The sequence below is a fragment of the Ambystoma mexicanum genome, chromosome 1p (genome assembly GCF_040938575.1).
Source record: "Ambystoma mexicanum isolate Mex_15411 chromosome 1p, UKY_AmexF1_1, whole genome shotgun sequence".
Taxonomy (NCBI): Eukaryota; Metazoa; Chordata; class Amphibia; order Caudata; family Ambystomatidae; genus Ambystoma; species Ambystoma mexicanum.
Genome location: NC_090921.1, coordinates 1,301,274,214 through 1,301,287,661, shown reverse-complemented (window position 1 = coordinate 1,301,287,661; position 13,448 = coordinate 1,301,274,214). Strand labels below are relative to the sequence as shown.

At 45.2% G+C, this 13,448-nt stretch overlaps 1 protein-coding gene across 1 annotated transcript in view; it reads right to left on the bottom strand.

The window, feature by feature from the left end:
* Positions 1 to 240: 240 nt before the first annotated feature.
* Positions 241 to 13,448, bottom strand: part of LOC138575002 (lutropin subunit beta-like) — a 45,741-nt gene continuing 32,533 nt past the window's right edge. Inside the window, exon 2 of the mRNA XM_069649451.1 lies at positions 241 to 572. Coding sequence (XP_069505552.1) covers positions 342 to 572 — 231 coding nt within the window. The 3' untranslated portion in view covers positions 241 to 341. The remainder of the gene's footprint in view (positions 573 to 13,448) is intronic.

Here is a 13,448-nt window from a genome sequence, read left to right as displayed (position 1 = left end):
AGGCACTTGTCACATTTTTAACACTTATGTGTCATGCTAAATTAACGCTCTCTTGGGTAGTATAGCTCAGTAGCAACACGATCGTCTTGGAAGCAAGCTGATGCAGAGCAACACAGGTTCGATTCCCGGGTCCCTGTATTAAGCACGTTATAAAAAACGATTATAAGTAGTTGTTGGATTGCACAGCAGGGTTTACTGGTGTGCATCTAGCTCTTTTGGCTGTGTAGGGGTGTAGAGAAATGGGTGTATGGGGAAAAGTAAACATATAGGGTGGCTACTCTAAGATATTGATTTCTTCCCTATTGCAGAATCCAAATCGATTGCTTCTGGATGGCCGAGGCTTACAGAAAGCCTCGGCTAAGAGAGCAGAAGTCTGGTCCGATGCTCTGGACGGTGCAGTCGCTGTTGCCCATCGTGCACAGTTTGCACTCACAGCTGAGGGCCACGGGGTAGGTGAAGAAAGGGTCCACGCCCGGCCGGCAGTCGGGGAGCTTGATGGTCTCGTATCCAATCTCCTTGTAGGTGCAGACCCTCTGGCTGCTGGTGGACAGCACGTTCTTGAAGACCAGCTCCTGCGGACAGGGAGTCAAACAGATGCAAGAGTTATGTGTCTGGCCATCCAATTAGGTCAGGGTCGCAGGAGTAAGAGGCTGTTCCTTCAATATAAGGACAAAAAATTATATAATGCAGGTACTCACAAACCTCTCTGATAGTTGAGATTTCAAAGGTAAATGCACGAATAAATGTTTGCTCTTAAACGATATCTGAAACATCTTCAACAAATATGTGTACTCATTTACATTCATTTGTAGCTCAGAATAGCACTTTACTATTTGCAAGGTGTCAAAACGCATTGGTATGTTGATCGTTGGGCTATTGCATATCGCTTGCGTTTTTGGCCTATCAATTTCACGCATTTTCAGATAGAGCCTTTTCCACCGTAATCTTAAACCCTCACATGTACCACAGAAGGTTGTCAACCTCACGGTTTACACGCTTGATGAGTCTGTTTATCGCAATTTTTATTTGCATTTGTTAGGAGAACAAGACATTTCAAAAACAAGTATTTCAAACACTGACCACAATACCAACAGAAGTTTTGGCCTCCCGTTCCCCACTAATTCTTCCCCCGAATAATCCCCCTACCTCCACCATCGTCCCTTATCCCCCCTCACAATCAAACTCGTCCAGTGGTGTTGTTTCCCCTTAACCAGTGTCTCGGAGGCTTGATCCTCATTATGTCTGAATTTTACTTTTGTCGGATCCCTCCTAAGCCCCCTTCTCCTTCTGGATTCAGTAACCACTCATTTGCTAGTTCTACCCACCAGGTTCCCTTCATCCAGTCCCCATTTGAGCAACAGGGTGCTCCATTGTACTTGAAACTATCCCATACCATCGTTCACTGCCGCAGTCAGCATCTCCATTATCATCAAATTGTGTACTTCCCCTCCCAGACTTCTTTCGATGGAAGCGTTTCACTCTTCCAACACTGGTTTAAGGCCAGCTGTCCTGCCCTCAACATTGCTTCCCACATTTTGGGGAGGCTGTATTCTTCCCTGTCCTTCTGTGGGATCCCCAAGAGAATCTGCAGTGGGTCTAAGCGCAATCGTATTCCCGTGACTTATTCCATCCAGCTCAGCACCTCCTTCCAAAACACTTGCACTTTGGGACCCCACCACCACATGTGGGCCAGAGACCCCCACAGTCCACACCCCTGGGGAACATGGGAGAGGCTCTTGCAACAATTCTAGACATCCTCAGGGGATCCCTGTGCCAGCCCATCAACATTTTAAAGTTGTGTTCCATCGTGGAGTTGAACAGGCCACCGCGGAAGGTGACTTTGTCAATTTGTGCCCAATCCTCTTTGGAGATCTCCTCCCCCACCAGGTCCACCCAGTACCTCCAGAATGTTTGTATACCCTGTAGACACGTCGCATTCATAGCTTTATACAACTTTGATAGGATACCCTTTCTTGTGGTGGATAAATCTATTACATTTTCCACTGTCGTTAACTCTCTCGCCACTGATCTTCCCCACTTTGGGTCCGTTAATATACCCTTGATGCGGAGATACTCGAACACTGTGATCGAGTCCCTCCCCAGCACTTCCCGAATGGCTTCTAATCCAGGAAGATAACATCCCTAAATAGTTGTCCCACCTGTTCAAGGCCCCTATCTGACCACGTCTGTGAGTAGGCTAGCCCCTTGTGCCCCAAGTCAAATTGGGGCCCCCATACAGAGAACATAGAAGAGGGCCATGTAGTGTGCCCATTGGTGCCCTTGGATTTGTACCAAATTGTCCTAAAAAAACCCAAAGTGGGGTGTTCCCTTAGCCACTCTCGGATGGACCTGATTGGGGACCAAAAATAGTCCCTCACCTGCAGCGGGTGTGCACTAAGTCCTCCAAGTAAGTCCAACCTCATATCTATGTGCGTCTCCATTGTCTCAAGGGAGGTCTAGTTGTTCTCTACTGCTTGGAGTCTCTTGTCCATTTTGTCAATTCTGACATTTATCCTATCCACTTTTCCTCCTATTTTGGCCCTCATCCCCCTTATCTCCTCCAGGTGGAAGGCATGTCTCTCTTAGTGGACATGGTGTCATCCCCCGCCTCTGGGGGCCATACTGTTACTCTCCGACCTCTGGAATTCAAATTGTCCCAAACTTCGCCTTCCAGTCCATGGTCCGGTGGGGTCTTCTATTTTTGTTTCTATTTGTACCCCTAACAGTCTCACTGGTGTCCTCCTGTGCTGAAAAAGGGTATCTCCTCCATGTTCTGTGCCCCCCTCACACCACTCCTTTAGGGCTGTTTTCTGCGTGTCTTCATGCCTCCTCCGTGCCTACTCCTCCTTCACAGGTTTGGGTCATGGCAATGGGCCTCTTTGCACCCGTGGTTCCTGCAGACCTGCCCCCTGGGGCTGCCTAGGGCTGCATGGGGCTGCCTATTGTCCTCTTGACACGCCAGGGCCCTCACCTTCTACTGTGGTCTGTCTCTGCACTCTCTCTCCTCCTCCGGACCTTCTCCTAGGCGGGCACACACTCAGCGTTCAATTCCGGGGCCCACACCTATTCACTGCTCTTTTGCGGTTGTTTCGTGTCCAGCACCTAAGGGCCTTCAATGGTGTGGTACCATGGGTTGGACACACTCCCTTCCTCTCCTTCCTGGTGGTTAAACCTCCTCCATCAATATCCCAGTGCTCAGGTGACCCCCCTCACCGGGCCCTTTCTGACCTAAGTTTCCACTGTCTTCTGTGTTTGCCCCTTTGTGCACCCTGCTCCTTCGGTGGGTGTTTGATTGTCTTTCCCCAGCTCCTTTCCCCTTCCAGGTTCTCAATTGTCAGGGGGGAATGTCTCCCAGGCGGGCACATGCCCCAGGCTCCTACCTGGGGGCCCACACCTGGTTATTGTCCCTCGCGGTTGTCTGGAGTGCTGTGGGGGAGGAGCGCACACCCAGTTTCTGTTGGGGGTGGGGCGACTCCTTCATCATCAGTTCCCTTGCCTGAGCCTTCTGTTTCCAAAAGTTCCCTCCAGCTTGGGCCCCCACCAGACTCTTTGCACCCACTGCATGTGCACCTTCCCCCAGTATCTCAGTTTCTTGGGTGTTTCTGTGAGGGGAAGCAGAGGGGCGGCGGGATGACCCCACCAGTAGTCCGGGCCTGTCTCCCAAGGGCCTCCTCACCTCCTAGTCTGCCACAGTGTGTTCATTGTAGTCCGGGCTGTCTGCGTGGAGCTGCACGCCGGTGGGATTACTTTCACTTTCCCGCCGGCCACTCCAGCTCAGCTATCTCAGCTTCTCTGTGTCCGTATTGCTCCATTTCTGAACCGCAGTGTGGCCCACAGTATCCAGGACCACCTGGACCCTTGCTGCACAGTCCGGGGGGGTCTAAGCAGGGGCTCAATCTGTTTTTCTGCCCCCAGTGTCTGCAGGAGTATAATTAGGCTGCGTTCAGACACGCGTCCCCTGGTGGCCTTTCATTTATTGCAACTCTAAACTATATTATGGGCAAGAGTGTTTTTACACTCCCAGCTCTTTCTTTCATGAAACCCACCACATATTCAAGAGTTTTTCAAAAGAAATAAAGTAATTTTTATATTTTTTAACTCACCCACAAAAGGTTATTGATGAAACACCTGGGCAGTAGGATTTAAAACATGGTATGTAAAACAGCTTACTCAGCTGTGCAACCAGGGGAGGGAGAATATATTTATATAAAACAGAGTTGTGTTTGTTTGTGGGTTTGTATGTGGTGTTCCTGGGGACGTACCTCCTCATGAACGGTGATGTCTGGTGTCATGACTTTTGCATGGCATATTCTTTATTTCATTGCCAAATTAATGCATGTATTTCTGGCTCGATAGGTCATCCTGATCCCGAGATAATTAATCTTTTTGGTTTTTCGGCTTTGTTTTTCAGTTTAACATTTTGTGTTGTTACACCGCTATCTACAGGTCATTTGTAGAAAGTGCTCATTATCGCACATCGAAGCTGAAACATGACAAACACCTCATTAATTTCTATTGCAAAATTTTGTAAAGGACAGGTACTTCACCCTCATGACATGAAATGGAATTTTGCTACAATTTGAAGCAGACATAGTTGAATCAGTGGATTTGAATCAGGTTCCATGTTTAACAAAAATACTTCTTTGTTCTGTATTCCCTCCTTTCATTGATGCTTTAATGCCACAAATATATTTTTACAGAAATGCCATAAAAAAGAGAGCAGTATTTAATACCACCCAAATCAAAACAAAACATTGAAAGATGAAACATGATCCACATTCTGAAGAAGGTAGATCTCAAGACCATGCAGCTGATAGAATTCAACATGCTTTGAGACAGAACAATGAAAGTGCTCAAGAACCTGAAGCAAAGCGTACTAATCAGAGAATTTGTGCTGCTAAAAAACAAAGCAACGGAACTGCTAGAGAAACTGAAACATGATTTGCTGCTAAGAGAATTAGTGCTGCTGAACAATGAAAGAATGAAAATGCTAAAGAAACTCAAGCGAGACTTACTGATCTGAGAATTCGTGCCGCTAAAAAAGTAAGCAATGAAGCTGCTGAAGAAACTGAAATGGCACTTACCGGTCAGAGATGTAAAAATCTGAGAATTTAAATCCTGGGCGAAGCCGGGTAGTTAAGCTAGTGTATATATATATATATATATATATATACATATATATATATATATATATGTATCTTGAGACTGTATTTAAACAGTCCGAGTGAGAGGCACTCCCCCGTTCCTTACGAAATCACCAGGCAATCAATTCTCTTTTGGAAAAAATGTCCTCTTTATTTTGCAGACCATGCACAGCACATGACTATCAATAAAAACCACCTAAAATGTGGTGCTCCATAATGTATGGCTTAATCTGACACGTTTCGTGGTTACCTCACCGCTTGTTCACAACAAGTGATCCATACAAACAACACAATTTAAAACACCCCATGTGACAGGAAGTTTGCCATAGAGAGAGGACTGAGTGGGCCACAATTTCGGATCGGCCATTTTGGAACGGGTTCAACCATTCAATGTTTCTTCATGTTACATTTTACATTTTCATTTAGAAACCTAATTCACATATAAGAAGATAATATTCTTGCCATTTAAAATCATTTAACATAAAAACAGAAACAAACAGAAAGTGCAACATGCAAACCATTCCTTAAAGTGCATAGTGCATTACCCATTTTTAGTATATTTGGGTGGGATCATTCCCTGTGCAAACCTTGCAAAATTAAAGTGCAAAATGGTATTTTTAAAATGCATCGTGCTGTTGTTTCTGTATGTAAAGTGCTTAGTGCAACTATACTTCGTTTTTAAGGGCATTGTTTTAATAGGTCTCGTGGGATATTTCTAATTTATCCCCATCTGTAAAATCTAAATGTAACAGATTACATATATTCACAAATAAGAATAGCCCATTTCACAATCCGTGCCGATACCTATCTTTTCCAATTTCCAATAATAAACATCTTATGGTATTCAACCGGAAAACATAGAGGCATCAAATAACGTCACTTCAAAGTTTTTCATTTAATAACTTAGAAGGACATAATAACTGTATTTAATGGACCTCGATTCCAATTCAACGTTTTAGATTCTATTAGAATCATTGTTTCAGTCATTGTTAATACAATCACGATTCATTCAAAGACTTGTGTCTCAAAATCTGTCGGTCTACTCAAATATATAAGAAATTTAAGAAATGAATGCCTCTTTAAAAGGGTATCTTATAAATAAGAACATTTTACCACTACAAGTATTAAAGTATGCCGGTCTCACTTCAAAAATTGTATTAGTGGCGCCACTCTTTCTTGTCCTTTCAAATCCTGACACATGAATCACCATTAAAATAAGTTTAAAAATCATCCTAAATGCAAATACCCGAGAAAGAAGGTAACCTCACTGGGCCTTCATATCACACAGCTGTCTAATCTCTTAAATCATAATTCAAAAAAATAGAATAAGACATGAAACATAAGAATAAGACCGAGGAGGGAGAAAAGTAAAACAGAAAGAGATACACATATCATGGGTGGAGAAAAATGAAATGGAAAGGTGTCAAATACTTAAGCATGAGCATTTTCTCTTAAAGTACAAGGTTTGGAATAAGGAAATGAGAAATCAAAGAAAAATAATATTACTACTCTGAAAGCAATTATTACAGATTGACTTCCCTATACAATCATCATTGTCCCAGAAATGTATACATTTCTTCGTCCATATTATGGCCGGCTGGATGTTTAGTTTCAAAGTCTAGTATGCAACATGTGTTTTTTCACGATCACCTCCTCTCGGTTCTTTGTCAATTTTATAGATACCAAAGAAATAGAAACCCTGCATATCACTTGCATGATGGTCTTTGAAATGTTTGGCCATTGGATAGTTGGGGTCCTGATGTCGGATGGCCCATACATGTATATATATATATTACATGGCCCGCGGTAGTTATGGTTAAGTTGATAAACTCATAGGAATACCACTTTTACTGTGGCTTATAACTTCGCTCCCCATGGATGAATCCTCACCAAAACTTTGCAAAATAGGTACATGGCCTGCTCTGAATTGTTTCAGCAGGTTTGGAGAGGTTTTGTGCAGGGGGGCAAAGTTATAGGGGGGTCCCAACATTTTCTTTTTCCATAGACTGAATGGGGAAAAACTTTGCGCACGGCTGCAGGCTGAACGGGTGGACGGATTTACACCAAATTTGCGGCAGGTGCGGGGGCTTGGGTCAGAAAGTGTGCTTTTGTGTGTTTGGTGGAAATCCAACCAGTACTTTTGTTGCACAGAACTGAAATGTACGTTGCAAAAAATTAGTGATATCTGGCTCCGCGGACCAATTTTCCTGTTCGCTCTGCGGATAGAAGTCTCATTGGCTTGCAGTACGCCGTGCTGTCAACGAACTTTGGACGCGGCCGGTGGTTGGCTGGAGAGAAGCATGCTGTGCGTCAAAGTTTTTGGGAAACGCTGCCATGGTGCATCAGAGGACAGTGCACCGCCGAAAGGGACTGACAAACATAATATACAGCATGTGGTGGTGGGAAGAGGGGATGGAAAGGGTGGGGGAGAGAGAAGTGGTTTATCCGAGATATGTGATTCTTAGGTGGACGAAGACAGTGGTGTGCCTGCAGTATCCGTGCGTACTGCGCCAATTCGCCGGTCCATGCACAGGCCCCAACCATGTGTGGTGAATGCAGGCAGCCTTCGTTACGACATGATAGCTCGTGCCGCAACCTCTTACTGTGCTGACTGGTGGTACCTGAATAGCAGACTGGGAGTGCATTGCAAAACATATATTACGCCATGTGGTGGTGGGAATTAAGGATGGAAAGGGTGGGGGAGTGAGAAGTGAACAATTTGAGATATGTCAATAGGTGGACGAAGACGTTGATGTACCTGCAGTGTCCTTGCGTACAGCGCCAATTCGCGGGTCTCTGCACAGCCGCCTCCCATGTGTGCTGCATGCAGGCAGGCTTCGTTACTGCACGATATCTGGTGCTGAGACCTATTTCTGTGGTGACTGGTGGGAGCTCAATTGCAGAAGGGGCGTGCATTGCACATGACATGCACCTTATAAGATAGCGTGTACTCCGGTGTGTTGCATGGATGGAGGCCTTCCAGTGACAACTATATGCCGTGGTTTGAATTAGGTTTCACATTGTTCCCTTCTGTGTGTGGTACGTCAGCATTGCAAAGATGGTTGATTGCATGGGTGCGGTGCTCCTTAGCACATCCTACAGTGTTTAATCCATGGCTGCAGTTACTGGAGTGAACAGTTGTGCAGTGAGTCCACTGTGTGCAGTGTTGCAATACTGACAGTATTGTAGAGGGTAGGGATGAAGTGCACCGTCTATGTGCATGGATACTGCAGTGTGTAAAGTGTTCCTAATTCTTCAGTAGTGTGTGCATAGAAGGGAAGGTGGCTAAACTGCATATCGCATCAGATTGCGTAGTGTCCATTGCGCGGATTGGTGACTTCTGTACTGCAGTATGACGTATTGCTTTTCTGTACTGAATAGAGAGCTGAGAGACGTACTATGTGAATGAAAGAGGGTATGGGTGCCGGAGGCTGTGTTATGTTTCCATGAATAGCTGTATTATGGTGTGGAGGTTTGGTAGTAGTGGCGGTGGCTGTGGTACGTGTGTGCAGTGTGGTACGTGAGTACATGATGGTATGCATGCCTGCATTATGTTGCAGTGGGTGTGGGTAAGGCCTAGACTATATGGGGCATGGCCAAAGGATGTAGACCATGCACCCAATAGTATAGGCCTTGCCCACAACCACCGCAGCAATGCAGTTTACAGTGCATCTGTCACAGACCCCTCACCTTTACAGAATGGTTGTGGAGCACATTGTAAACTTGATAGAGCACCAGAAGTCAGCTGACATGCAAAAACTGTTGGTTGGTTGGGTTGGCAGTAACACCATCGTATGTGAATGAAATTGGGTAAGGGCGCCAGAGGCTGTGTTAAGTTTATAGATTCTGGTAGAAGGTGAATCTTTCTATGCATAGCCGTATGGCGATGCCAAGCTTGGGTAGGAGTGCCGCTGGCTGTGGTATGTGTGTGGATTGTGGTACTTGATGACATGTTGCCATGCATGTCTGCATTACGTTGCAGTGGGTGTGGCCAAGGCCTAGACTATTGGGTGCATGGCCAAAGGCGTAGGCCGTAGGCCATGCACCAAAAAAGCCAAGACTTTCACCACAACCACTGCAGCAATGCAGTTTTGATTGCATCTCTCAGAGGGTGGCCACCTTCACAGAATGGTTGTGGAACACATTTTACTCTTCATAGAGCACCAGAAGTGTGCTGACATGCATACATTGTTGGTTCCATGGGTGCAGTCATTGTTGGAACATCCTACGATTTTCGGTGTATGGCTGGAGATTGTGCCGTGAAAAGTCTTGCAGTGTTGGAACATTGTCAATATATAAGAGGGTAGGGTTGAAGTGAATGTTCGATGTGCTTGGACATTCTCGTTTGTGTAGCTTCCTGGGAGTAGGCCCAATGTTGTGAGGAATATGCGGTTTGGTTGCTAGTGACAAAATACTTTGTGCATGGAAGTGGGTAGGGGTGGCGGAGGCAGTGGTATGTTTGTGGAATATGCTAACTGTGGCATGGTTCCATGCATCACTGTGTTATGGTGCTGGGGTTGGGTAGAAGTGCCGCCGGTTATGTTACGTTTGTGGATTGTGATTTATGGCCACATGTTCTCATGCATGGCTCCATTATGTTGTGATGGGTGTCGGCAAGCAGTAGACTCTTCTGTGCATGGTCAAAGGCGTGATGGGTGCCGCTCTGGACGATTTTGGATGCTTACATTGTGGTTTTTTTACCACACTTTGGGCCTCATTACGACCCTGGCGGTAAGGGGTTAACGCCAGCGTTAGCTGCGCCGACCCCTTACCGCCAATTACGAGGTCCCTTAGCGCCATGGCGCTTTTAACACCTGCTTTTAGCAGGTGTTAAAATCCATGGCGCTAAGGGACCATGTTGTTAATTACGCCACCGTAATTTACGGTGGCGTAATTAACGCCTTCCCCACTCCCATTATGCCCTATGGGGCAAAAATGGGAATGGGGAAGGGTAAATGGGGATTGGGGACTTACCGCCCCGCCGACCTCGGAATGGGGCGGTAAGTCCGCCAACCACCATGGCGTAAACGTAGTTTACGCCATGGTGGTAAAGTCACGGCCCAGGCGGTAACTTACCGCCTGGGTCGTAATGAGGCCCTTTGTACGGAAGGTGCTTTGGAAGAACACGCGACATGTACTCGGAGTGTTGAACAATAAATATGGAGTGCTGTACAGAAATTATAGTGTTGAATGCAGACTTCTTGGCTGTGATTGGTGCATGCATGCGTGAATATTGCACAATCCTCAATGAGGGAGTGCTGGAAGAACAGTGGAGAGGGGAGAAGGAGTGCCGCTGCTTTACTGGGGTCCAGCCCTCGCTGTAGCTGGAACAGCACACACACCACATCCTGCCATTCTCAGCATGGTGGGCATGCCAATGGAACTGTGGGAATTATGGAATCATGTGTCAAAGGTGTGATTCACAGGAAGGGGCGGTACTACTTTATCACAATACTCTCTGTGTAATGAGGTTGGTGGACATGGAGAGACACACAGTGCTTGATCATGGGTGATAGATGTGTACAAGATCTGTACAGGTATGCCGTGCAAAGAGGCGTTGCTCCTAATTTTGGGTTGCAAGGAGTGGACGCTTTGTGGGCCAGTCTTGATGCGTGCAGTTTTGGTGGGATTGGTCAGCTTTGCAGATATGTGGACTCCATCATTACTGGTGAAATTGTTGTGGTACATTATGGAGGCCTGCATTTGGGTTACATGTCGTATGGATATTTGCCCCGTCACCTGAAGAAGTTGATGACTGCAGTGATGCAGTTTTTTCTCACTGCCAAGGTCGTTTTCTCACCCATTCCCCCAAAAGGAGTATGGGACCATGCCAGTGTAATTTGTCCCCAGCCACAGCTTGGAAGGTGTCTTATGAACAGAAGTATGTCTGCATTTATGTGCACTGATGGCATGTTGTGTTGTCCACCCACTATGAGAGCATGCATTTCCAAAACATACACTGCTTTCATGCAAATGGCATTTCTTTGACCGCCATTGGCACTACCATTTTCTTGTACACTGCGCACAAAGCGTTGCCCTTCATTCGGTGACAAATTAAGGAGGAGAAGCAGACAGAAAGTCATACAAAGATAAAAAACAAAAAAGGTTATTTGCAAGCACGTAAAAAACAAATAAAACATGTAAAAACAATGAAAAAATCAAACCTTTTTAGAGGGACCACTAAAGACCCAATCGCCTACCCTGTTTCCCAATCCGCACCCTTCCTAGCACGAAATCTCCACAGGTTACGCTGTAGTTTCAGAATTACACGTGCCACATCGTGCCATTTTCAGGATGGGAGCCATGGAAATTGGACTGTGGAACGACAGGCACTCCTCAATGAGGTTTGTGGTTGTGGTGTGTACACAAAAAGTGCAGTCGAAGGTCTCTTTGTACAAAGAAGTGCAGAAGGCTATGGTGGAAGTGGGCAAGGTAATGGCCAGGCATCCTAGGTGTATGCATGAACTGTATGTACTTGTCTGAAGTGCATAACATGAATGCAGTGCTGTTTGTGAGCTATAATTTTTGAAAGGTGTGCAGTAAGTGGTGTACTGCGAGAAAAAAAAACCTGTGCAGTGTAAAAGGTAAGTGGCTGGCATCCTACTGTTATGAATGCATTCTGTGTATGATATCATATGATTAGGGTTTCCTGTTTTAGGGGTTTATTTTTTTTTAACTTCCGGGGGTGTTTTTCCAGTGTTTTCAAAAACTTTCGGAATCTGTGTTTATAAGTGTTTTCCCATTTGCCCCTTTCGAAAAATCGCGGACAACTGTTTTTTCAGGTGTAAACACAGAATTTTTCTTTTATTGCTTCGTTGCGTGCATATGTAGGGTAATCTCTCAGTGCAAGATGTTCTAAACAATTTCATGTTAATCAAGTAATATGTTGCATTCCTACAAGTCAAAATGGTTGTAATAAATCATACAATATTTCTTCAAGGACTCTTTGCCCATCCGTGCCCTTTCTTTTCTTCCCATAAAGACTTTTATTTGGGAAAACGACCTTTCCACATTGGCACTGGACACGGGCAGGGCCAAAATATCCAACACACAAGCTGATAAATCTGGCCACTTTTGGTGCTTTCCCACCCAATACTCATGCACCCGAAGCTGCAGATTCTCAGGCACAGGCTCTGCCAAATAGGCGTTAAACTGGCTGAACACAGTCTCAGTGTCTTTAAAATGGTTAAAAATAAATGCATATTTTTCAAAGTTTTGACTAAACTTTTTTTGCGGAAGGGATCTTGTACTTGCAGGGCATACCGCAAAGAGGCTTCACTCACTTCGAATGACATGGTGGCTGATGGAATGTTTCGACACATCATTGCTTGCCATTTTACATGCATTGTTGCATAGAATATCCTAAAATTTTCCTCAACAGTCCTTTGTTTTCCAAGTGGCAGACATTCCAAAAGTGCACATGTTACTGGACCGAAGTCACAGAATGTGTCACCCAACTTTCTTTCAAATAAGAGTTTGACCTCCACACCAATGACATTGTACACTTGGTAAACATATGTGTTTTCGGATTCCAGCCTCTTTATTATATCCACGACAGCGGTCATGTTCTCTTGCAAAAATCTGAGAACACAATAGACTGTACTTTTATTCACCTCACTATCAATGTGCGCCCTCAGATCCTCACATTTCTTGCCTGAGGCATCATCACTAAGGAGGAAATCGGTAAAAGGTCGCCACATCAATAGTATGGCATTCACTGCCTCTAACACAGAGAACCACCGACTAAAGGAGACAGTTGGGATAACCTTTCCTTTCATGCCATACAAAGTGAAAAATGATAGGTATTTGCGTTTCAGTTCACGTGCATATCTAAATAGAGCACCAGAATGGACCACAAAGTCAACTACACCCCTAACCAAATCTGAGGACTTTAAGGCTGCTTTTAAAACTCCATCAAGTAAGTGGCAGGGGTCTCGCATGGGGAAGGCCTTGAAATCGGCATTAACTCATCCCATAACTTTTTCATATAACTTGCTGAATCTCTACAAATGCACACTACATCTCTTCAGTCCTTCCCAAACTTGCTAAGGACTTTTTGGAGTAATGCCGCTACTGAAACTGCATTGCAAGTTTCAACCACCTCTAAATCTGCCATGATAGTACAGCGCGCCCATCCACTTTTTGGGTCACAAAAAGTGAAGAGGACTGCCACTGCTGGATCACCATGCATCTCGGGCGTTTCATCGACAATGATTGAAATGTTCACGTTGCCTTGGACTAACTCTCTGATGTGGCCAATGTCTGTCATAAAAACCTCCGGTAGATATTTCTCATACATTTGAG